Consider the following 26,618-nt stretch of genomic DNA (forward strand, 5'->3'; position numbering starts at 1 on the left):
CTTATCAAATCACTTTGGAAAGGGGGTTATTTTTGGGGATGTTATAGTTTACAATAACTGAGATGCATCCGCAGACGCTGAAAATGCAAACTATATACTGTAGCTCTCAAGATTATACAGGACTGACAGGTGGAAAGGCATCACAGACTAAACCAAAGCAATGTCACAAACTGTTAAACGTACACAACATTCATAATATAAGGTTATGTTAAAGGTACTTTATTGTCATATACACATACATGTAGCAAAATCCATTCTCTGCATTTAACCCATCCTTCAAGGGAGCAGTAGGCAGCCAATCACAGCGCCCGGGGACCAACTCCAGAGGGCACTGACTGGAGAACCTTGTACATGTTTTTTGATGGTGGGGGGAAAGCCATGTTAACGTGGGGAGAACGTAAAAAAACACACAGAAAGGGCCAGAACGACATGGATTCAAACCCCAAATCTTCTTGCTGTGAGGCCACAGTGCTAAACACTGGGCCACCACGCTGCCTTACAAACATAACATAGAAATGCTTCTGATTACATTAAAACTAATCTCTAATTCTGCTTGCCCGTCCATTAATTGACGTGCTACTTAAAAAGGGCACAAACAACTATCTTTGAATCTGTACATTTTGCCGGGAGTGTGCAGCTCTGCATGTTTTTCACTGTTAGGGGGGGAATTTGTCCTCTGGTCGTCTCCAAATTTGATTACTGTGCACGGATCTAAAGGATGAAGGGCAGTGATATCAAATCATTATCTGCAGGGATATGTATCACCCTTTGTGCTTTACACCAATTTGCCTCACATAACTGGATTGGACAACTTCAATCAGAGCCTCTATCAGTGACTATATCTCTAACAGATGGTAAGTTAAAACTAATAATATTTAGAGAGACATTTACCCACACAGAGAACACTTGCAGGGGAGTAAATGCAGACAAATTACACCATATCGCAGGCAATATATCCTTAATGTTCATACAGTGCTTATAATGCCGCTATTACTCATGAACACGATGAGTAATTCGATTTCAGTAAATCAAACAGGTCGGACCAACATTTTAATCTTAATATATCTTGCGGAATTCTCCATCCATCCATCCATCCATCTTCATCTGCTTATCCGGAGTCAAACTTCCCTTTCCCGAGCTCCATTAACCAGCTCCGACTGGGGGATCCCGAGGCGTTCCCAGGCCAGATTGGAGATATAATCCCTCCACCTTGTCCTGGGTCTTCCCCGAGGCCTCCTCCCAGCTGGACGTGCCTGGAACACCTCCCTATGGAGACGTCCAGGAGGCTTCCTCACCAGATCCCCAAACCACCTCAACTGGCTCTTTTCAACGCGAAGGAGCAGCGGCTCTACTCCAAGTTCCTCACGGATGACTGAGCGTATCACCCTTTCTCTAAGGGAGACTTGCCAAATTAGTTGTCTCACATGTCTAACAGTGCAATATCCTCTCCCATTACCACAACCCAATACATTGCTAATTACACCAGTGATGGTTTTTTTTAAATAATGCTTGAGATAAGTAGTGTTAACACTCAGTGGACCACAAAGCCCTTCAGTCCAGAGGGGACTGCAATACAACACAAATCCATTACAACTTTGGCAAAGCAATCATGTGAGGGTGAGAAGGTTAACACATGCAATAAGGACACGCTTACTAGCACCTTTTTGCCTTCCAGTGTTCTCTAAGAACAATGAAGTGAGTACGTAAAGTGTAAAGTAATGCACTTAATCAAGAACGGTGTTAGACGTTGAGATGTGAGGCGTGTGGACTCTAACATCTCAACATCTATAAATGGATTGTTATGAAATTTGGTACACACGTTCATTTCGCCCTCAGGATGAATCTTAATAACTTTGTTGATCCTTTGACTTTTTACCTAGCGCCATCATTAAGTCAAAACTTCAATTTGTTCAAGTTTGTAAGTCGTGTTAATTGTTAATTCAGCAAATGTGAACATTCTAACATGATAAATTATGATGATGAGTAAACATTTTACCTGCGGTGTCTGTGTACAGACCCTCTGCATGGCGGTAGATCCCAGACTTGTTTTATAACTAAAAAAAAATCAAAGAAAATGCAAAGTATCTTGAGTCATACACCGCTAATACAGCTTTTGACTTGAAACAGGCAAGTGAACTGAACAAAGAGCACAGTGAGATTACTACATAAAACAAAAGTGGAGACAGTTGGGCTCTCTTCAAAGTCTCTGCTCGGAGAGGACAGATGGATCAACAGAGCTTCAAATGCCACGTTTCATTACATCTTTTTCTTTTTTCTGCAGATCAGTAAAAAGTTTCTATCACTGCAGTATGAATTTGCATGAGGGCTGACTTTTACGAAGCCAGATACTAATGGAGACAATAAAAGATAATGTAATACTGCCAGCAATTTAGGTGATATTAATGACCATTGGGACACAGTGCTGTGGAAATACCGGACTGATAGAAGTAGATTTAGTAAATGTAACCCGGGGCACAATGAGTTATTACAAACACAGACAAGGGACATAAACTGTGAACGTGTATGTGTCTGGTATTCGTGTATTTCTACTAACATGTTGACTGGCTTCTTATGGAAGAATTATAACCGAGTTGCATTGCAAGTTGTTCTGATCCAAATTTCAAAAACGCCTGATAATTCACAATAATTAGTCTTTCACATTTGTCATTTGGTGACACTGGAGATGTAAACACAATCAAGGAAAATACTGTTTTCACTCAAACTAAGTCACTTGCTTCTGACAATGACTCATACAAATTATTAGAATCAGAGGATTGTGATCAGTCAAAATGTAAAGAAGCTCAAAAAGAAACTGACCGGGTCTCAAAAAACTAAAACACAACCAGCATCTCTGTCTTTATCATTTCATGCCACAGCTACAGAAGCGCAAACTCCACCGAAATAAAAACTATTGTTGCTTTCATCCTTTAGCAGCACAAATAGAGCTCTTACATCTACAGTATGTAGAGGGAAAGAATGTAGAACGTAGGAAATGAGGGAATGAATACAATAAAAAAACTGGATCCCAGCTTCTTAGTCATAATAGCAGTTGTGTATTTTATTAGTCATCCGAAGGAAACTATTTGAAGCTATTTTTAATCAACCCCTGACCCCCATCCATGTTGCAATTGGCTATGTGTACTCTGCTACTTTGGTTCAGCTAAGTGGACCCAGCTGGATCCAGAAATGAATGTTTTCCCTTTATTATGCCTAATAATTCACGTCTGTTTTGCTGTTTTATTATTTCACAGTAAATTGTTCGTGGGGAAGATACTGTGGGCCGATTATGGCGTTGTTAGTACAAGATGTATGCTAAAAAAAAAATGTACTCATGAGCACTTTGGATAGAAGAGCCTTTGGCATTGCACATATATTAGAAACATATATTTATCTAGGCTTGAATGAGAAACTTTGCTTTACCGCATCTCACAGCACCTTTCCATAAATGTAACAAGAAGACGTGAAACGGAAAGAAGTATTTCATTCATGATAAGATGATTTAAGAAATGTAGAGTGAAATATACATCCAGTGTGTATGAAAGACATTGCTATTCAGGTGTAGCTACCATGCTGCTTGTTATTTGCCAACAGTTGTCAACATACTTAGCGGGGGAGGGAGTATTCATAAGGTTTGCATTCTCTGTATGGTGCCACCATCACAGTGCAGATTCACAAAATAACAAGTGTTTAAAGAGTGTAGCCTGGTGAGCTTTGGGAAAATTCTCAATGCACAAGCATGACAAAGAACCAAAATCAACAACAAAGCCATGCTAGTTGCTGCTCACAGTCAAACACAACTAACCTTATCATTTTTAGATTTCATCTTTGGAATTCTTCCTGGGTACTCAGGCTACTCATATTTAAATCTGCTCTTCATTAAAATGCTTGTTTCAAAACTGCTCCCCCCTCTTTATTCCCACTAAAGGGCTACAGGTCATAAGATTAAGATATTATTATTCATATGGTCCAGCACTTTCACTCCAGATGTCTTCTCAATGCTGATAATTAACTATCATGTACTGAAGTCTATTATTCTATTATGCATTTTGGTTGGGACAGAAATGTCAATAGGTTGTCAATAAGTGATCAAGGATTTCAAAAATCAGACTGACTTGTTTTTTTGTACACTAAGTGTACAACTGCAAATCAGATTAATGCAAATATTTATGGTTGTTTCTATTCCATTTTTATCTGTAGGTCTTCTGATTTGATTCTACATAAAATACCACAAACAACATGCCATAAAAGGATAATGAGCTTTTCTGAAGTTTTTATTTTTTACCTCCAGCAGCAAAGTCAGAAATTCGTCTTTTCATCTGTTCACCAAGCCAATGGATATGATAACGTTTCCATCAGTGTTACTGGTGCAGAAAAGAACATCACCCTTAATGACACATGTCCATATGGATGAAGCACGGTAGGTGGATTTTACAAATGGGGCTGTGTAGCTTGACCTAATTGGCAAATAAAATGTTGGCATTAGATGAGCTCATCTAAGCACACAGAGAGTCCTGAATCTAACCTTTTGAGAAATACACAAAGCATCCATTAAAGCGCAATGAATGTTCTCTGTACTGTGAAAGCTGGGCTCACATCTGACTGTATGAGAACTTCCGCTGTCACTGTACTATGATTAAAAAGAAAGTTTAGTTCACCGAACACAATGTTACATTCTAGGTATTGAAATACTTCAAGTGAGAAGTTCAAATAGCGGCCTCCCATTTTTGATTCCAAAAATGTAAAATTAACTGGTGCAGCGTTTCCAGACTTTTCTTCACATGTCAGGGACTACAGCTGCGACTTACCCGCACCTCTCAAAATAATTACATTTCATGCAGGGATGAAAGTGAACAGGTGGCCATTTTTCTCTGCTTTCTGTGTCTCAAAGATAAACGAGGGTTAACGTGTGGGGGAGGAATTTTGACGTTTCATCATGTTGTTGCACTGCACAGTTGCAGCATTAAGGCCCCCTGCACACCGAGCTGCTTTGCACTCTTCATTTTCCAGGTATATTGAACCAATACGCTCACCATCATCATAATGGTGGTTTCCCTGCTTGCACCATTTAAAAGCGGACCAGTGTTGAACAGTATAATTCTCACACCCACTTCCTGAATATAATATGTCGCTCAGTCAAGGACACAGGCCTCAAAATGGGAATTGCTCCCCAGGTGGAGCAGGGTGGCAGCCCGCTGCTCCTTAAGAGTTGGGTCGGGTCAAATTCAGGGGACAAATGGTGAACTCACAGAGCCACACCATGCCTACACCATGAGTTTAAGTGCAATGGCTGTGCCGTGTGCATTGATGTACCAGGCAAACACATGGCAAAGACAGTTGGTGCTTGTGGGGTTTGACTGCTGGAGCTAAATCATACAGTCCACATTTTGGTTCATGACAGTAATACCGAACTCTCCCCTAATCACCTCCATACATACAGCTCATACGGTGTCAGGAACTGGAGGTGAAGACTCACATAATCAAGTGCTCCCACTCTTTTCTCACTTTTTTCTCACAAACTAAGCTTGTTAAAGTTAACATGTTCTCTGAGTCCATGACTATCAACACAGCTGCTGTCATTCTCTCTCCAATCCTTGTAACTTTTTACACCAATGGCTGTAAAAAAAACAACAACAACAACAACACTCCTTACATCCACATCATGAAATGACTATTAAGGCATGTGATAGGGAATCCCAATCCTTTGGGCTAGAGTGCTGTCAATCTGACAATTGTCATTTCCATTGGATCAGAGTACTGCCACTTGGGCTGCCTGTTCTGCCAACTTCCCAGCCCTTGTCACATGACCAATTCATGTTTCCATGACGACTATCCAAAATTCTGACCCAATGGAACAAGCACTGGAATTGCTTTTTTTAATTTTAAACTGTTAGACTGAGTCTAATACGAAAACAAGCGAAATGAACAATTAATGTGATGTTTTTACGTAGCAGAATTGCATTGTGTTGTTCTGTCCTATCCAATATTCCTCCAATTAAATATATTGAATTTTAACTGAACATTAAAGGCGCATTCCACTGTTTTTTACACATAAAGTGCAGTTTACTTGTCATGAAGAGTACCAAAGGTGATCATTCAACCATCAATATACAGCTATTGAAGGGAACCAACAAAGATGTATTTTTTTATGTACTAGGCCATGGGGAAATGTAAAAAGTAACAGTAACATTTAAGTCATAAAACAACTCAAGATGATGGCGCCAACATCTGTTATTTTCTAACTGTAAATGCAGTATTATAGTACTGTATGGTGAGGTTTTTTAGGTGTTGACCCAGTATTCCATCTTATTTTTAGTGTTCTGGTATATTGTTAAATCCATGGAAAGTTGATCACACAAGGAATTACATATACTGTGAGTGTATGTATATCAGCTGACTCTAATAGCATCTCTCTCCATCAGGCAGGTGATCCAGTGCCCCATGCTGCAGCCTGAACAGACACAAGCAGTCTGTTGTTCCCCTGCCAATAAAACGAATTAACTCCGAACGATAGTCTGGATAACACACACTGCCGCACATGCCCATTCTATCCTTTCCCTAGGTCCTATTATGTATTTGTGGTTACAGTATTTAGGATTTTTTTACCAAGATGCATGTCATTAATTTTGTATGATATATTTGTGTGCGTTTTTGTGTGCGTGTCCTCGCTGCTGTGACTTTCGTGTTCAAGATAAATTTCCCAGCAAGGACAGTCACGTTTATTTAATCCAATCTTCTTTTGGAATAAGCAGCTGGTGGAGGGTAAGTGTTCAGAAACCTCTTCATAGCTATCGTAGCCTGACACCATGACAGCACACTATTTATTTTACTATTGAAGTCGCAACAAAACTAATCTTGTGTAACCGGTGGTTCGAGCTGGTAGTGTTTTGACTTTCAACACTTGTCCTTGGCGTGCTTTAACTGCAACCTGCCCATTTACCGGAACATCTGCACACGTTTAACACCCTCTGTAATATCCACTCTGCTTCTGTAAAGAGACCCCTCTCAAGCTCAGTATTGTAATTTGACATTGAGTTTATTCAGCGAGGCTAATTTGTGCAGGCACAATTATATTACCCTTACAGGACACTGCTGAATTATACATATACATCGACAGCCTTGCCAACATTCATTATCATGATTTTATTATTCCAAATAGACAAGCGAAGATATGACTCTGGCCGAGGAACACCTTTTGAATGCTTAATGTTGAAAATCAGTACTTCATATGTTTGGAAAGTATCATGGTGATTCCCCATCGATATTAGACAGTTACACATCAAACCTCCCGGCTCATTTCTGTCTTGCATGACAGAGAGGTGGGAGTGCAATTGCCAGGGGTCTCACATTTAGGAGAAAATATTAAAATATGAGTTTTGAATGAACCAGTTTTCACACTCTACTTGACCCCTAAACTGAAAACATGCAAAAAAGCAAACAAAAAACAGAATTACTGCCTCGCGGATGCATACCTCCGCCAACTAGTCAAGTTTCAGTTTAGATCCATGTCTATCTAGACTCATGTAATACATGTAATAAAGTAAAGACTTTGAAGCAGGTGTATTTTAGGAGTATTGTTTGATGAATTGCAGATGCTTCCTACACATCTTCACCCGACCAGCACAGATCATCTACACAATCGCCAAGGTGGGCACCCATGGTTAGTGTCACCAATTCAGCAGCCCGACCAAATGTCTTCACTTGTCTTTCTGAGTTATGGCGTTGAACAGAAAAGCGTTTTTTTTGGTGAACATTATGACGTCACAGTGAAGTTGACCTTTGGGATATAAAATGCCATCACGTCAGTTATGGGCCAAAATGTATTAATGGCCAAAAGTAATCGCCAAGTCGTATTTTGTGAGGTCACAGAGGCCTTTCTCGACAGTTACGGATACCTAACATGTACATTAATAAAAGATATAAACACAACAAGGACAAAGCAGATATACAAAGCAATAAACAACAACAAACACTTTACATGAAGGTATCTACACAAGAGTGACATGACGCTGTCATGAACGTGTCATAAACATTATAAACAAGTCATAAACTAAGTTTATAACTATAAACTAAACTTATGTCATAACGTTTCTTTTAGTAAGTGTCATTCAGTTTTGTCATGACAAGTTATGGGTAGGGTTATGGGTCATGTGTTTATGACAGTGTCAGGTCACTTTTATGTCGATACCTTCAAGTGTTACCCAGCAAACAAATACTATAAAAATACAGTATGCCGGTTTGAATATGGTAGGTTTTTAGAAGGGATTTGAATGTAGGGAGAAAGTCAGTGTCATGATGGCTTGTGGGAGTGAGTTAACCTTTGATCACCAAAAATTGAATTATTTCCTCCTTGAGTCCAAGTGGACATTGGAAGAATTTCCCTTCAGGCGTTCCTGAGATATCGCGTTCTTGAGAATAGGATGGACATGAGGTCACGGTGGCCAATAACAGCCGGCCCTACAGTCAGAGCCACTAGCACGGCTACAATGCTACAGAAATGTGATCGTTAAATATTACAGCACTCACAGGGCTGCCTTTTTACCTAATGATATAACTTACTGTAAGTTAGGAGAATGAAGTTTCTGTGGCTCATGGCTCATAATTGACTTTGCTAAAGAGATCCTTGCGGTCACTGTTGTTCCCCTGAAGGGATGGAAAACCGATTGGAAACAAGTGAGATCACTGAGTGATGATAAAAGGTTCAGCTGAGCCAACTGTGACAGAGATTCGAGACGGCACTGAGTGCGGCGGCTCTTCTCATCTGCTCCACTTTGGAGGCCCTGCTGGTCACAGCGAATCCTCCGAGGAAAACGCACTCATGTTCCAACGGTTCCCACTGAAAAATCAAAATCTTTCAACCGCTCTCCAGCCAGGACTCTCCACGGCTTTTTTTCAAATGTCACTTTATGAATATTAATCCGGCCATGTGAACCAAAATCTTTAGACACAAAGATGAAGGCAGACATTGAAACATGATGAGAACCTGAACTTTCGGCACAGTTAATTTGTAATGAAGCAAAGACAGGAATAGGTGAAGAGGGGTTGTCTGATACAGTAGGTGCCACCTCCTTAATGCTGTTCCCAATTTAATCCACAGCAATTCTAAAGGGCAACTTCGCCCAAATTACAAAACATGCAGCCCACGGTTTTTAGGGTGACTATTGCTTTGGTAGAAAGTATCAAAAGGCCGATAACTAAACACCTGGACAAACAAAACTGTCTGCATTAAAACCTAGAAGTAAGCAAGTGGATATTCATTGCAATTTCAGTGAATCCAGCCTTTAAAATTTAGATCAAAGGATGAATATTGTCAAGTAAAGCCTTACAGACCCATTAGAGATTTTGCCTCTCCTCCAGAATTGGGCCCATTCTTGTCTTTTGATCATTTCATTATTATGAGCACATAATAAATACAACCCCAACTGGATGAAAATGGTGAATTCTGATAATACCAAAGAGAACAAAAGACAAAAAACATATTTACAAAAACTGTTCACAGAGCAATATTGTGGCACAAATGACTGGAATGAGGCATCTGTGGTGGTTTTTTGAATGCTTTTTGATGCCGAGTCCCTTCAGTGTCTAAAGTGATGATCAAAGCCACGTTCCGAGCTGCATAGCGGATGATTGGAGCAGGGTTAGGACGTCACTCTGTAGACCGTGGTGCTCTGACTACTGAGGACACTCAAGTCATGTCTTTTGGTGAACATTGGATTTTCTCTGCGTTCAAAGTTACACATCTTTTGAGACGAGATTTCTTCAGGCCCCGAAAAAATAAAATGTAAATTAAGAATTTAGTATTTCTGCTTCAGAGTTTTATATCTGGCAGAATGGAGATGCCTTGAAACATTTAGACCTTTCTGTAGGACAATAACATCTACAAAGAATATGATCCAACAGTTATTTCCAAAAACATATTTTTCTTTTAAAGGTGCCCAGCCACACAAAACTTTAAAAAAAAAAAAAAAAAAAGTCAGGTCCAAGTGTGTTTGTGTTATGTCGTGAATGTAAAAATGAACTGCTACCTCCTCTGTCAGCTCTAGCCACTGAAAAGAAATATGAGGAGAAATCCGGCCAATCAGAACAGCTGGTCAGTCTGACGTCATGTTGACTTAGCTCATTACTATTCATGAGCCCAGTTGCGCTGGTTAAAGGAAGCTGATAGCCAGGCTCTCATTGGCTAGCTGTTAGCCAATCAGAGTCAAGCAGCTTAGCTCGTTGAATATTAATGAGAACTGGCACAAATGGAGCTGAGTCTTGCTGCAGGCTTTTTATACCACTCTAGAATGGCTTCAAACAAGGTAACCAAGTTACAGAGTCCATAGTAGAACTTCAGACATTACCACAAAGGAATGAAATACATGTGGCAGGGCACTCTTAACGTCTGTTGAATTTTCTTCTGAGGGGGTGGAGTGCATAACCTCAGTATATCTAAGAACTCAACAAAGAGGGAATAGAGAATGTCTTTCGGAGGAAATGCTGTGCTTCACTAATTTTTCTGTGTTGGATAAGGATTAAAGCATAAAATTCAACCGGCAGACAAAGTAGAACCCAAATGGGATGTTGTTGCTGACACGCTAGAAATACTGGAGGAGCAAGCGTGTTGTGAGGACCTACTTAGAATTAGGAAGAGGATCTCCCTCGGTGCAAAGTACTGTCTTCCCACCACTCATCACTTTATGTGTGGGTGAGTCCCACAAGGAATTTTACTTGTTTCCTGCAAAAAGGATACAATTCACAGGTGTGTGAGGAGATGTCGGCTTGACTTATTGCACTGCTTCAAAAGCCTGAGGCTAATAGACTTTTCATGAACTCAAGCCAGCCTACTGCTATTAGGACAGTGTAAATTTAGCACCACGATAGTGACAGAGTCTATGAGCAGAGGAACATCTTCTGTGTTACAGCGTGTCTTCCACAGACCGACAGTAATGACTTTTCCCACATTAACATTTCAAATTTCCATCAGTTGAGTGTAATTAGTATCCAGCATTTCCTAATCCTCAGGTTCTCCTTTGCGACTGTGAGGCGGCTTCTATTTCCAGTGTTTTTTACTGAGAATGAAGCATTACAGCCCCAAATGAATTTTTTAGTTTGGCAAACAGCCAGGAGAAAGGTTTAATCCGTCAACAGAGACTCAAGGTCTTTGAAAGACCTTTAATAATGGTCAGCAAGTCATTGGGTATGCCAATTAATTATCAGAGACAGTTCATTTAGTGGGAAAAAAAATGAAAATGAAAAAATGGGTAATGATGTTGATAAAACTAATTTCTACCTCGTACCTCAGTGGATCAGCTAATGTTTGTAATTTAAAGTATGTCCATGAAATTATGCTCCTTTTTTTTCTTCCTGTGACTGAGGTCAAAGAGAGCGTTGGGAAACAGATGGTCTTAGCCAAAAGTCTAATGAGGTTGTTTAGGTGAGTAGAAAGTAAGACGTTTATCTACCTGAGAAAACGTTATAGTCTCCGTGTTGGGAACATTTCGGAAGTAATTACAAACTTTCAGCATACTTTAGAGAGCTTTAAAACCATTTAGCTGCACCACACAGTCTGCGTTTCACCATCTTAGTCTCAGCCTCAATTAACCTTTAACAGCTTCATCATTCATATATTACTGCTTAAAGGTCTCGTGACATGGTGCTCTTGGGATGCTTTTATATAGGTCTTAGTGGTCCTCTAATACTGTATCTTACTGTGGGGGGTGGGGGGGTGGTATGTGACTTTGACCAACTTTGCTTGTTTAAAAGCCATGATGTCTCTCTCTCATGGGTGGGCCAAATTCTCTGGGCGGGCAAAGCAGAGAAAGGGGTAACCTTGCCCCTTATGACCTCATAAGGAGCAAGATTCCAGATCAACCCATCTGAGCTTTCATTTTCTCAAAGGCAGAGCAGGATACCCTGGGCTGGGTTTACACCTATCACCATTTCTAGCCACTGGGGGGCCATAGGCAGGCTGGGGGAACACATATTAATGAAAGTGACATTTTCATGCCATGGGACCTTTAATACTAAAGTCTACAATAGGCCTCCAAAGAAATAGAAAACTAAATCTCAAATATTTATACTGTTATGTCGAAATAGAGCACTAGCCGTAGCATTGTACACAATATCTACCCGAGAAGATCTTCCTCTGTAAGATTCAGATTTTTCACATGATAGAAATATACAGTATAATATCCATATCTCCAAAATAACTGTAACCTCAGTTACTCATCCATAAAGACACTCACAGATTAAGTCATGACACTTGCATGGCCCCTTTAATAACAGCTCAACATCAACAATACAAAAACATTTACATCTGTGAAGGACAATGTTTCAGTTCCATGACTTCAAAACACGCACACACGCGCACGCGCACACACACACACACACACACACACACACACACACACACACACATAAAATGATTATAGCTCCGTCTTAGCGCTCTTATTAAGTCCATCTGAAGCGTCTGCCCTCAAGTCATCCTTAAGCCATTTGTTGAAAACAGCAATGGGGTCGATGTTCCAGTGTTTATGGAAAGAGATGGGCACCTGGTGTGCTAAGAAGTCTCTGGAATAGTCCTCTGGGCGCGCCTGAAAGGTAAGATTAAGTATAGTAATTTATATTTGGAAGCGGCCACAAGAGACTGGGTGCAAGTGCTGTACACAGAGCAAGAGTGAAGGCATGAACGTGTGAGTTTATGTTGAAACAGATGCTGCATACCGAAAAACCGAGCAATGGAGCAGTTGATTTTATTCAAATTGTTTCTCTGAGATCCTACACACACACGGTGCACTCACACAGCTGATTTCACTTATTTACAGACTTAATAGAGTCATTGATAATGTTATTAGCAACACCTGTGCTTTTCCTACTATGACAAGTCCATATGTCTGCTGGTATTAAACAAATATCTATCATGCAGGGTGACTAAACTCATATATATTGTACTATAATTGCAGTACACAATCACAATGTTCCTAACCTTCACAAAACCAATTCTGCAACCGTCTTAAGTTGTCCAATGATGTGAACAGTAGCGAGTTATACCAGTGCGTATCTTTCCCATCCATCCCATACAACGAGAATGTGCCATGATGCAGCATTTACATCATGTCAGCAGAATGGGAAGAATGGGAAACCTCACATAACTGCCAGAATTGCAGTCATTTTTCTTCTCTATGCCAAATGGGTGATATCGCGGCTGTGAGACATTCCTGATATCTCCGACTTAGAATTACAAGTGCAGAGATTTAAGATGACTTAAACATAAGCAGAGGTGTAATCAGCCAGCAAAACTGAAAGCACCCGTGAGGGCGTGCGGGGCCTCTGAATATCAGATATGGGCCGCTTGTGCTGTCGACTACCAATAAGATGAGATAAGAAGTCTCTATCTGTCTCTGGATGATGATGAGTCTGCAAAACCGCTGATGAAATACGACTTGCTTTGTTTAAAGGTGCCCCGTATGGCACTGCAAAACCTCCCCTTAGACTGAACACTGCTGACGAGATTTAAAGTGATGACTTTTCCCCAAGCCAAAAATAATTAAATTCTAAATTAAATTATTTCCAGTATACTTTGGCAAGAAAATACACGGATGGTATTTAATTCCAAAATGGGTAACCACTTCAGTCTCAGCACCATACAGTAGGCAACCCCCCCCCCCCCCCCCACACACACCCACACACACACACACACACACACACACACCACACACACACACACACACACACACACACACACACACACACACACACACACACACACACACAGAGACACACTCAAAGGATGTATTGTAAGAGTGATAATACACCTGATGGAAGAGTGGACTGTGCGTGACAGGAAGTCCGAGGGCATTGAGGCACATTCCCAGCACCATGTCATCCGGCGCATCATTGCTGTAGCACTTGCAGCCGCTGTTAAGAAGTTGGACCACAGCCTCCCTGCTGAACACCATACTGCAGCATCACAGAGACGGACATCAGACGTGTTAAAAGAGACACGTAACACAGCCGATTTAGCTGCACTGTAAATGATCCGGTTAGAAGCAAATGTTCAAAATATGACCAGACAATAATAAGTATGTCTTTCAGCTGTCATCTTAGCTCATTTCATTCAGCCAGTGAGAGGGCGACGGAGTCGTGAGTGAAACTGAAAATCAAGCTGAGAGGGAGATGTGGTTTTCTGTGAACCGGCCCGGTTCTCTTTGAAAAGAGACGCAATTACACATAAAAAAACAAACAAATCTTGGCTTGTCCAAAAAAAAAAAAAGGAGAAAAAAAAGAAATGGCTCATTGCCACTCAAAACAGTTATTAGAAGATATCACTTTGAGAAATCTGTCGGTAGCAGTGTTGTAAAGTGTCACAGCAAGTGATGTGTCCCTAAATAGAGTTTCTCACACAGCTCAAGATTATATTGTACAGCTTTCCTCCAGCACTCGGAGCTGGCAGAGCATGTGTGCTTATTGCCTACATGCCTACTTTCTTGTATGTAATAAGAAATTATGGCTCTTTTATGCTATAGGTTTTCTAGCAGTAACCGACAGTTTGCATGATGTAGTGTGAAGCATCGACTCCCTGTCTTGTCAACCGATGACCATCTTTTTACGGTATTTTGTGGTTAGTCCATATTTTCATTTAGTATCTTTAATGTAACAGTGTGTAGACCTGCAAGTCAAAATTTCCCTCAAGGGTGCAAAGTAATTTTAAAGTGAATTGAAATGGTTTATCTGTAAAATACAGATTACAGGTCTTCCATTACATATTTTATAGTCCCCGTGCTTGCCTGTATCTTTCATCATTATTCCCCGAGCATCTGAGGAGTAAAACTCACCCTCCACCCCCCGTGATGTAGCTGTAGCCGCCTTGGCTCAGGCCGTAGCCGTACCTCTCCCCGAGACTCACTGGTTCAGAGGGGTTGTAACAGCTCAGCAAGACCTGCAGTCTGGAGAGGCTACAGGAAGCACAGATCAAACCCATCATCATTATACACACATCCCTATGCGTACGCACATATGAAACTGTCCGTTGAGAAGCTGTGATATAACTGCTCTCCCTCAGGCACTATTACACAGCCAGAGGCTTCCACACAGAGAGGCAACCGGATGGATATAAAGTGAAGCCAGCTGGACTTCAATTTATGTAGTGAGCTTTTTAGATGTTCAGCAGGATGGTTTTATCTCTGGAACCAATTTCCGCAGAATTACTTAATTCTCTTTCACTGTGGAAACCTTTTCATGGCTGAGACTGAATCTGTCACATAATGCATGAATAAATGTCACTCTTTGAGGGAAATGAAAGCATGGCATTTAAAAAATAAGACACTGTGAAACACTATGTTGAAAAAGCCATTTCCACATCGTGAAAATATACCTGATGAGTGTGTCATCGTCCACAACAAGGAGCCACTTGGTGTTTGGGACAGAGCTGCTTAGAAACCGTTGAAGGATTGCAAATGTTTTCCCGCAGTGGCCTGCAAACAGAGGCATGATATCAATGCACTGGCCTGTACGACTTAATCACATATTGACCAGGTGCGGTTTTCTGGTTCCCAAAGATAAATGACCTTGTTAGAAAAATGCACTTACATGCACACACACGCCTGCATACACACAAACACACACAGGACAACAGCTCTGCCATAAAGAGGAAAAAGTGAAGTCATGAATGACGCTAAAAGATTTGAAAAGGTGTCAACATATTACCTTGGATAAGACATTACTGTAACTGGTTTATTTACACAATATCAAAAAAAGACTTTGTTAATTAGACTTTCCTGCTCTTGTTAGTAGCCTTTGAAGAGGCAATACAAATGAGTAGGACTACTGTGCTCTAACCTAGTCTGCATCCCCAGAAGCACATTTCCATGATAAAGCATATCCACACGGCAAATGTCAGGCTTTGCGTCTCTCCTTTTGTCTGTGTGTTGCCGTTTGTAAAACCCCATTGCTACGGGAAACGACAACAACAACCTTCAAGGTGGCAAGCTACACGCTGAAAATGGCAAGTTTTAAGGGAAATTTGGACGGCGCAACAAGGCAAACCTGCTTGGTTCTTTCTAAGAATCATTTAAAACATTTACAAAGAACGGCATTTACTCTCTAACTGGGACCTTTTGGGACTAAGTTCCTTCCTGAGACGATTTTGCATCCGGAGCGAAGCGCTTTTTCACCTCTTGTCCTGAAAGGTATCTGTGGTGTAGTCAGATCTGGCGATGTGAGACTAGCCCTAACCTAACAAGGGTGCAGAACATTTGCAACTTATATTTAAACATTAAACTGACAACAAGTAGCGGTTTTGCATTGAGCACAAGGACACCTCAAAAGCAGACGTGGCTGCAGGCGGACACATCACTGCAGTGAGAAAACAAGTGTCAAACATTCAAGGGGCAAAATGACTCTGCCACCTTTTTAAGACTCCTATCGTACAACACAAAGGAAATCTTTTCAATGTGAGGATGTGTCCTCTGTATAACTTTGTGAGCACAGAGAAAGCGGTTGTCTATGTTCTGGCATCTCAAAAGAAATAATAAGGTAAGTCTGGCATGATGGGCCAGGATGATCAAACTTTTCCTACGCTGGCATGTTTGACATGACTCTCAGATGGAACAAAATATTCTGCCAACTCCTGAAAACAAAAACAGTGATGTGGTGGTACACAAGTGGTAGAGGAACCCGAAAAAAATATACTCAGAATCCAAATATCTGCAAACCATCAGGGCTGAGAACTGAGACATGGAAATCCCCGGTGGCAAGCATCGCAAAGAATACTGAGGCCCTACTGTTTTATTTATAAAGGCACCCAAGGTGTTCTTCCCCTAGTATCTGAATATAGAATAAGAAAGGACACCTTGAACTGCTGACAGCAACACAATCCAAAAACACACTTTTAGAGGCAGATCTCCAGACAAGCCTGGCAATCTCATTTCTGGTTTGCGGAGGTTAGTGAGGGATGTTCAGGGGCACGGGAAGATGCAGTAAGTTCCATGGTCATGTCTCATGCAGCCTGTATCAGTATTTAAATGTCAGCACCAAAATGAGACCCGTCACCATTACATTTGAGAATGATACTGCACAAAGTGTCTCAGAAGTGTCTATCACTTGGTATTAGCTATCCCTTTGTGTGTGCGTTTGTTTTTGGTAAGCATACCACACTTGACCCTGAAAGATTGAAGTATTTACCTGATAAAGTTCTTAAGCCATTTTCCCATTGCAAGGTCTTGCATCACCCCCTCCCTTCCTTTATCTTGACTATGACACATTTGTAACCTCAAACTGTTGAGTTCCTTTCCATTTTCAAAATATATATCCAGCAAGGTTTTTGTGTTTATACAAGACTTCATTCATTTCTTTGTGACTACAGATTTCATTCTCTCCTTAGATATTTTGGGGTTTAGATTTATATTTGAGTATTTTTGTTGAGTTAAGGTCAAGTAAAAAGTACATTTCTTTTGGAATAAGTTTTTAGGCAGGTTATTTGTAGTTTAGGTAGTAGTGTTATTGTTGGTCTCCCCCTGTGTGTCAAAATCAGTCTGATCAGCCAATATATAAGTCCCCTTGGTCAGTTGTACTTTTGAGTCTCTTATGTTCAGGGCTTTAGTTAATGTCTGTTTATTTGACCTCTTTTATGGACTCAAAACTTTATCTTAATTTTGTTGTAATGATTTTTGGGAAATAAAAACCCTTCCTCTTCAACTTTCCTTGCAACTCCTCTTGCTTAACTGCTTGGTCCCTCACATATGGTGGCAGTGGTGGAATAAGCCAGTTGAGGAGTACAAGTTTTTTTTTTTTGCATTTTCCACCATTTTGGTTTTCCTCCATTTTTGTGAAGCATGCGAGGAGGGAGAGTTACAAGAGGCGGGCGGATAGAGAATAAGAAGACTGCGTCAACCCATACAGAGAGAGGACACCGGGTGGACGGTGAGGACGTGATGGAAGGTGAAGCACTAAACGGAGCATCAAGCGCTGAGGATGAAGATGGCAGAGAGTCAACGCTGAGTGACCTGGCAGGGATCATGCTGTCATTTATGGATCCACAGGAGGCCCAGGAGGCAAAATCGAGAGAGGAAGCCAACCTTCAGGAGAGCCAGTTCAAAGCACTACAGCAGCAGCTTTGCCTTCTGCAGTAAGAGGTAGAGGTTCCCACATCTCCAGTACCAGAGCCTGCTTCCACAGTGTCAGATCCCTCTGGGGACTAGGATTTGAATGTGTATGATCCAAAGGCCCAAACCTCACACTCTACAGAGTCTGATCTAACCCCACTATGTCTTCAGCTGGTCAGTCTCGATCCTTTCATGAGCCTACACTTGAAAAATTAACAGAAAATTATGATGTTGAACATTTTCTAATTACCTTTGAGAGAATTGCAGTAGCGTGTCAGTGCCAAAAGACATCAATGAAAAGTCCTTCCAAAGCTCCACTTCAACCTCTCCGTTATAGGTATCCCCTTTGAGCGTCTTGGGATGGATATTGTTGGTTCGGTGGAGAAAAGCAAACCGCTTCATGTTGGTAGTAACCGACTATGCAACTAAATATCCAGAAGTCTTCCCATTGAAATCAGTTAAAGCAAAAACTGTGGCTTTTTCCTTGGTGCAATTTTTCTCAAGAGTTGGTTTCCCTTGTTAAATTTTAACAGACCAAGGCAATAGTTTCATGTCTAAATGTCTCGGCATAAAGAGTGTGCACACTATGCCCTACCACCCGCAAACAGATGGGCTGACAGAGCAATTCAATCAGACCCTCAAGCAAATACTCCCTAAGTTTGTGAAAGACTGGATCTGACTGGGATCACTGGCTTCCCTACCTCCTCTTTGCATACAGTGAGGTACCTCAAGCTTCCACAGGTTTTTCCCCTTTTGAACTACTCTATGGTCATGAGGTGAGGGGTCCTCTAGCCTTATTGAGGGATACTTTGGGGAGGAGTTAAGGGGAAGGGACTATTAATGTAATTTCCTATGTTGTCCAGATGAGAGAGAAACTGCAGCAAATGGGGGAACTAGCCCAGACACACATGATGGAGGCCCAAAAGCACCAAAAGACTTAGCATGACAAGTCAGCTGGACAGAGAGGCTTTCAACCGGGCCAGAAAGTCTTGGTTATGTTGCCTACCAGTGACCGTAAGCTCCTTTCAAAATGGCAGGGGCCTTTTGAGGTGAAGAAAAAGTCGGGGCCCACCACCTATCAGGTCTCCACTCCAGGGCATCAGCGGTCTTACTGCATGCTTCATGTGAACCTCCTCAAGGATAAGATGGGCTCAAGATGACCCAACAAGGTTCAATGGACCGGGGAGGCGGTGGCAGCTTTCAAGGGTATTCAAAAATCTCGGAGTAAGAGCCCTGTTTTACAGTGCAAACTTTGAGACACTGTTCCTAGTAAAGACTGATGCCTCTGAGAGGGGTGTGGGGGTGGTGCTTCTACAGGGACCCAAGGAGGAACATCATCCTGTGAGATGGCCACACAACCAGCAGTAACCTCATGCACTTATATTTTTCCTTAGGATTAGTTTATATACTTTTTTCATCCACATTATACAGTTGTTGCAAACATTTATTTAGTTACAAATAACTCACAGGACACTTGGTTCATTTCACATACATTACACTTTATTTAGTTGACCATATAGAAGTATCTTTTAGGGAGCGCGCACCATTAGTAACTTTTGGATTGTCATTCTGTTTGTATAACTATTTGTTTTTAAGCTTACCCGTGTTGGATTCCACACCTGGGAGGGATCCAGGAAGTCTGCTGGCTTAAAGGGGGGTGCTTGGAGCAGGAGCAGCTTTATAGGGGAGGTAGCCTAATTGGACACTACCACTACTTGTTATGTCCGGGGTCATATCTCCTTAGATATTATAGGGTTTAGATTTCTATTTGAGTATTTTTGTTGAGTTAAGGTGAAGTACAAGTACATGTCTTTTGGAATAAGTTGTTAGGTAGGTTTGTTTCTTTGGTAGTAGGTCAGCTGTATTTTTGAGTCTCTTATGTTCAGAGATTTAGTTACTGTCTGTTTATTTGACCTCTTGTACGGGCCCAAAACTTTATCTTCATTTTGTTGTAACGATTTTTGGGAAATAAAACCCCTTACTTTTGAACTTTCCTTTTGCATAACCCTTGTATTGTCTTCACTTTCGGGACCCTCTCGTATCCCACGGGTCAAATCGACCTGTGACTTATATGGGGTTTTATAAGCAATTCTATTAACAAATATTGTCTTTATCTCAATTTCAAACAACTGAGATAACATACAGTATATGTTAAGGGAATGCAATCAGTCTCTACTAGAACACAATTAAAAATGGGAGTGTGATTCATTTTTTGTCATTGTTCATGTTAAAAATCCATTATGTGATCATTCTTATATTGGAAAAAACACAAGTGGTGGTCATATCCAGAATAATTTTTTGAATTGACTCTGGAATACATGTTTATCACAGAACATAAGGTAAGTCCATTGATTTTCAGGTAGAAAAAATGTACTTGTACCATTTTTCTTCTTATAAAAATTTGAAATGGGTCAATTTGACCCGAATACCATACAAGGGTTAACTGCTTGGTCCCTCACACCCAGTTAGTTTTAAATGGAGTCAAAGCTTGTTTCAACAGGCTACCAAGTGAATAATGTATTTCATGGTTAAAATAGTCTGTAGGTCAGTTTTATTGATGTTTTCATATTGATGTTTTCATAATGCAGTATATCTATCTATCATCCGTGGCTGCTTTCAGTATCAGGATCCCCCCCCCCCCCCCCCCCCCAACACATCTTATAACAAAATATATTGTTCTCGCTTTCATTTACAGAAAAAAAAAACAAGGCTTAAAATTGATTGACACACACACACACACACACACACACACACACACACACACACACACACACACACACACACACACACCACACACACACACACACACACACACACACACACACACACACACACACACACACACACACACACACACACACACACACACACACACACACACACTAGTTTTAAGACTTGGCTCTCAAAGCAAAGGCAAGTCAATGGAATCAATGAAGTCAGTAGAAGGTGAAAAAATAAATATTAATGGTGGTGGCTGCACATTCCTCCATATTAATGACTTGACTGTTGATGAAGTCCAAGACAGCTCTCAGCAAGCATAAGTATAAACCTTGAGGTCTTAGAAATGAAACAAACAGGTCAACAAAAAATAAATTATGTCCTGACTTTGACAGTTATCGAACCTGAATTTGAGTTCGATAACTGACTCAGTACCATGTGGGTATTTGGCACTGAGAGATACATTAGCTGACGTTTCCTTTGACCTCAATCATATATCCTTTCAGTACATACATATCTGATTAATGCAATGGCTGGTGGCTTTACTATATCCCTTTGTGACTGACTCTACTGCATATTTGTTTTTAAAGATACACTATAATGCACATTTTATTTTCTGTTGTCATGGTGTTTAATCAAGGGCCAATCAACTTTAAAGTCTCACCTTTTCTAGACATCAGAGGCAAACCACTGGTAAAAAAAGATCCAATCTACTGTTTGATTGGCAGTTTGCATAGTTACTTAACTGACACGAGCTTCGGTATCTGGCAGCCTACCAAACTAGAGAAAATCCTGCTGCCTTGATGATGGACTGTGGATTGCTGCCAAAATTCCAACACTTGAATGTTGTCTCCCGCAAGAACAAAATATGGCATGCAGCGGAAGGCAAAATTAAAGGAAAAGAGACACTTTCTTCAATATGATCTATGAGAAAGACTTATCCAACACTGGCTTCAGAAAATACAAAAATTATTTATCGGTTGAGAGGAGCAGAGCCAGGGCCTAAGACATCAAACTCACACAAACTTTACACCAGCAGCACCCTGGGCTAGCTAACATGTCAAGGTATGCAAATAAGCAGGTTTGAGACATCCACTCAGGGTTTTTTTTTCTTCCTCTCATGGCCTAACCAGCTGCCAGCCTGCCAGCTTTGCAGTATGTAAACTGTGGAAAAGAGCACACAGCATCTTTGCCCTGACCCCAATATCATCAGTAGTGTCGGCTAAGTGGAAATGACGATCATTTAACAATTCTTTAGATTAGAATAGGTTTCCAGTTTATCCACCCAAAACTCCATCAATAAATAGATATCAAGAAAAAACTGGCAAACACTCACTGGTTCCACCTTGTCAAGCTAGCTTTATGTGATATCATAGTAAACTTTTTTACTTTTAGGGAGTTCTGGACTGTTGGTCGAGTAAAACAATTTATCTGAATAGATCTCCTTGGGCGGCGAGAAAATTACAACAGACGTTTCTTTTAAATTATATGACGACATCTTTGACAACAAATTAGATTGAGCAAATAAAAAAAGCAGATTTATTGATAATAAAAATGATTAATAAACAATATACATTGATCAATGATCTAACGCAATATACTTTAACAGCCCTGCCAGGCACCTTATAGGGGGGCTCAATTATTTGAAAAAAATATATAATCACGATTATTTAGGTCAATATTGAAATCCCGAAAATCTAACACGATTACTCGACATCTGGAAAGATGTTGCAATTATTGAACTTAAACAGTGGGAAAAGTTAAATAAATTAACAGCAAAAAAACAAAACAAAAAACACATACAACTGTGAAATTTGCCTTAATACTTTTCCTAATTAGAACACAAGAGAAAATAGGAGTTTACTTGCAAAACGTAATGAGCCTAATCCCTGTTTTTCTCAATTATTCTGTTTTTATGGTCATTGGGAGCCGAAATCATAATCACGATTACATTTTGATTAATTGCACAGCCCTAGCACCTTGTAAAGGCTTCAATGTGTTTTCTTTCTCTGTCACAGGTGCATGTATGAGGTGCATTTTTTAGTTTTCAGATAGCGATGTTATACTGAACTCACTTGATACTAAATGTTTATTTCTCATGTGGACAGGATGTTAGGAACACCTTTCGGCATAATGCAGTCTAGTAAATCACCACCAATGGGATGGAAACCATGCAATCGTTGACATAATACACAGCAATCAGTGAGAGAAATAGAGAATAGGTCAACAAAAAAGCCACCAGATTGTATTTGTATCTATTTGAACTATTAACTCTAACTGTAAATTCAACAAGTCTTTTAAAACTATCACAGCTGCACAGTATATGAACATTAAACACCAACAGTTAACTCGGAGCAGTCAGTCACTGTATAACACAACCAGACATGTTCCTAAAATCAATGTTTTAAGCTTTACATTTTTTAAAGCAGGCAGGTTTCAGTCAAATGTGGCTGATTCCAAACAACTGCACATTAGTGACACATTATAAGCTGAAGAGGGATTGTGCAGCCACCTTCCTTTTTGCTTTTTACATATCAGACCTCCAACTTTACATTAGGTATGCCATCATAAGATTTACTGCAGTTATGACTCTACTTTTACAAAATGCATCGGTGACGTCAGGGTATACTGGTTGTTGCAATTATGTGTAAACTACACACACATTTGGATTTACTGGTGGCATTTTTCCGATATAGAGGGAAAATATCAATCAGCATGCTCTTGACTAGACGCAGTGTCAAACTCCTTCATTGCTGCAGATTCTGGCAGCAGTCATGTGGTTTGCTGACAGAAATAACATTAAGGTGTTATGTAAAGGTTTTGAAATCAGTTAGAAATCGGATTTGCGCAGCTGGAGTGCGACACATCCTTGGAAATCTGATCAAACCTTTTGGAAATCAGATTAAACGGTCTTAAATGAGATCAGCAAAAATCTGTTTCCTTGTGGATATTTCCCATGACTATTTGATTTAAAAAAAATCATATCCAATGACCCCAGCGGGCATACATCACACCTAAATCAGAGAGCATTGACAATTGGTGCGAGAAGATTTATCTGTAGCTGTGTCGGGAAGGCAAAGGAGCTGATAGTGGATTTGTTACAAAGCGAGAGGCCACTGAGACCTGTCAATATCCACAACGAGGAGGTGGAGATGAGGCGGCCCTCAAGTACGGGGGATGCATATCAACAACAACTACCTGGACAGAGACAGCAGAACAATTTCACAAGCGAAAGGCTTGAGTTTCATTCTGGACGAAGCTCCGCTCTGTAACAGACTAGACTGCATGTTCCAGCAAGTAGCTGGTGGCAGTTTGCATCCTTCACTGATTCAATGCAAAGAGATCCTTGTTAAAGAGCTGAGCTGCCTGGAGATAGTCAGTGAAGAGAAGCTGCAGACTAAACCAGAATCTTTCAAACAACATCCCTCCCCTCTCATGCAGTGGGATGAAAGTTGCTGCAGCCGATGCATCATCCCATTAAAGTGCAACATGAGAGGTCTTAGGTGCCGTTTTGTGCCAACAGCCATCAGACTGGAAAATATTTCTCGCCCAAATGGCCTCTGGCTCAGGCAACCAAGAGGCTGCAGAAACAGAGAGCTACCGCTGTCTTTAAAAAGCTACCCTGGGTAGCTTTGAGCAGTGTGACACTATGTACATGTTCTCCTACTTGTTTCTGATTATCTACGTTATGCATTTCTAGCATCCAGCATATTTCTTAAGGATGTTGTTGGATTAAAGCTTCTCCTGAGGGATCACCAAGCTGTCAGACGAGCTGGGGAATTTGTTTTCCGTCCAGAGAAACCTGGTCTGTCCCAGGCTCTCTCAGTCGGCCACACCTGGTGCACCCACAATGGGAGCCACCGTTGGGCTTTGTTACCAGGGTTAGCCTCTCAATTCAGAGGGACAGTGGTCTCTCTCTTGGATGAAATGTTTTCAACTTACTTTTGAGCAAATGTAGGAATACTCTAATTGTCCTACTTTCAGATAGTTAAATGAGAAGATACATACCACTGTCATACGTGTTCCTTGCCTGGCTCTGTCCAAAAGGTAACAAAATTAGTCAGCCTGTACCTCTAAAGCTTACTAATAAACATGGTATATCTTGTTTGGTTGTTCTGTGCAGAAACATGTACAAATGTTGAAGTTCAACACTTATTGGTGTCACCGATGGTTGCCTGGAAACAACATGGTGATGACCAGACTTCAGGAAGTCACTGGTCTTGCACATTACCCCCACACGCACCTGGTCTAAGCACTTTATTACCTTAGAAAGAGCTAGGCCAGCTGTTTTATCCCCTTACCAGTCATTATGCTAAGTAAAGCTAACCTGTGGCTTACTGCAGTGCCATAATTTCTTTTTGATAATCTTTTGGGCATGTTAGGCCTTTAATTGACAGGACAGCTGAAGACATGAAAGGGGAGAGAGAGTGGGAATAACATGCAGCAAAGGGCCACAGGACGGAGACGAACAAGGGCCCGCCGCATCAAGAAATAAACCTCTATATATGGCCGCCCGCTCTACCAACTGAGCTATCTGGGCACCCCTGTAGCATATTTAATGTAAATAGAAGAGTGGTATCGATCTTCTCATCTCACTCTCGCCAAAAAAGCCTAGAAACGTTCAAACACACATACTATCCTTAAAACAACACTTGGAGCTGCTATAAGAGTTCATACAGATGGACCTGACAGTCAGTCTGGATCAAAAGGTCAAAGTATGCCAAGATTAAAACTAAACTACGAGTGATGAAATTAACTTATATACTATACACATTATATTATACTTTATTTTAAACATGGGGAGTCTGTGGATATCAACAGGGCATGTTGGCCAAGCTCCTGATGAGTAAATGTGCAGTTTATAGCTCTCAATAAGAGAGAAGCTCCACACATTCAAGAACAAACAGAAGGCACTGACCCATTTACTGCCTCAAAATTACTCAGAGAAACAATATAAAAGCAATTGTTTTAAAGATTTTAGCACCATAATCTAAAAAATCCCAACACAATTTACTAAGATCTCAACTTAGTTTTGACATTTCATTTCTCATGTAGCTTTATTGGTTGTTGCAAATGAGCCTGAAAGACTTTAGCCTATAAAGGGTGCACTTACCTCTTTCAGTATTTGGAACTCCTAGATTAATGGTTGGTATTGAAGGATCAGCATGGTCGCTGTAGTACTCTAAAGAGAAGGCATCCTTTTCCCAAGTCTTCTTTATCACAGGAACTGGAGTAAAGGGGAAACAAATCAATAGTGTTTACTAGGTTTCACAACATGCAGACCTCTGGTTCAGTGCAAAATGGACTTCCATGAGAAAATAATTACGTGATATTTCATTGCAATACATGGTTTCTCTCATGTCTGTTTTTGATACAACATTCTATTAAAGAGGTTTCTTAATAAAAGAAAAAAAGAAGAAGCATAGTCAAGCTAGAAAATACAGAGGAAAAAAAGATTGAATGTTATGCTTCTTTGATCTTCCCACCCTGCTGAATGTTCAAGCTTGCAAATAAGCAGAAATATCAGAACTAGTATAGTAGAGGGAAAAAGCTCTTTACCAAGATGATCTGTAGATTTTTTGTTTGTATATACTGTGTGTGTATATACATACTTGTATTCATGCATTTCCCGAATGATTTGTATATGCGACTGGAAGACGTTTGCTAAATAAGTTTGTGGTGTCTTGTTTGCAAGCAAGACAAACCTTTTTGTCATTTAGGAATTCCAGTTTGAATACATTTTAAAAACCGTAAAAAGGGAATTTCAGTATTTTTTATTCAGTATCTTATCTAGTGAATTTGTGTCCAAGTGACTAATGA

At 40.5% G+C, this 26,618-nt stretch overlaps 1 protein-coding gene and 1 long non-coding RNA gene across 2 annotated transcripts in view; both read right to left on the reverse strand.

Moving 5' to 3' along the window:
• Positions 1-508: 508 nt before the first annotated feature.
• LOC116671650 (uncharacterized) lies at positions 509-8,047 on the reverse strand. The gene is made up of 3 exons (XR_004327318.1): positions 7,965-8,047; positions 2,563-2,565; positions 509-521 (listed from the first exon to the last, which is right to left on the reverse strand). It is a non-coding gene; the product is annotated as an uncharacterized LOC116671650 (long non-coding RNA).
• A 3,955-nt stretch (positions 8,048-12,002) lies between these two features.
• The window catches only part of b3glcta (beta 3-glucosyltransferase a), a 76,035-nt gene continuing 61,419 nt past the window's right edge, over positions 12,003-26,618 (reverse strand). Inside the window, exons 12-16 of the mRNA XM_032502985.1 lie at positions 25,912-26,025; positions 15,353-15,452; positions 14,814-14,933; positions 13,794-13,938; positions 12,003-12,572 (exon numbers count right to left, since the gene is read on the reverse strand). Of these exons, the coding sequence (XP_032358876.1) occupies positions 12,405-12,572; positions 13,794-13,938; positions 14,814-14,933; positions 15,353-15,452; positions 25,912-26,025 (647 nt within the window). The 3' untranslated portion in view covers positions 12,003-12,404. The remainder of the gene's footprint in view (positions 12,573-13,793; positions 13,939-14,813; positions 14,934-15,352; positions 15,453-25,911; positions 26,026-26,618) is intronic.

This window comes from Etheostoma spectabile, chromosome 3 (genome assembly GCF_008692095.1).
Source record: "Etheostoma spectabile isolate EspeVRDwgs_2016 chromosome 3, UIUC_Espe_1.0, whole genome shotgun sequence".
NCBI lineage: Eukaryota > Metazoa > Chordata > Actinopteri > Perciformes > Percidae > Etheostoma > Etheostoma spectabile.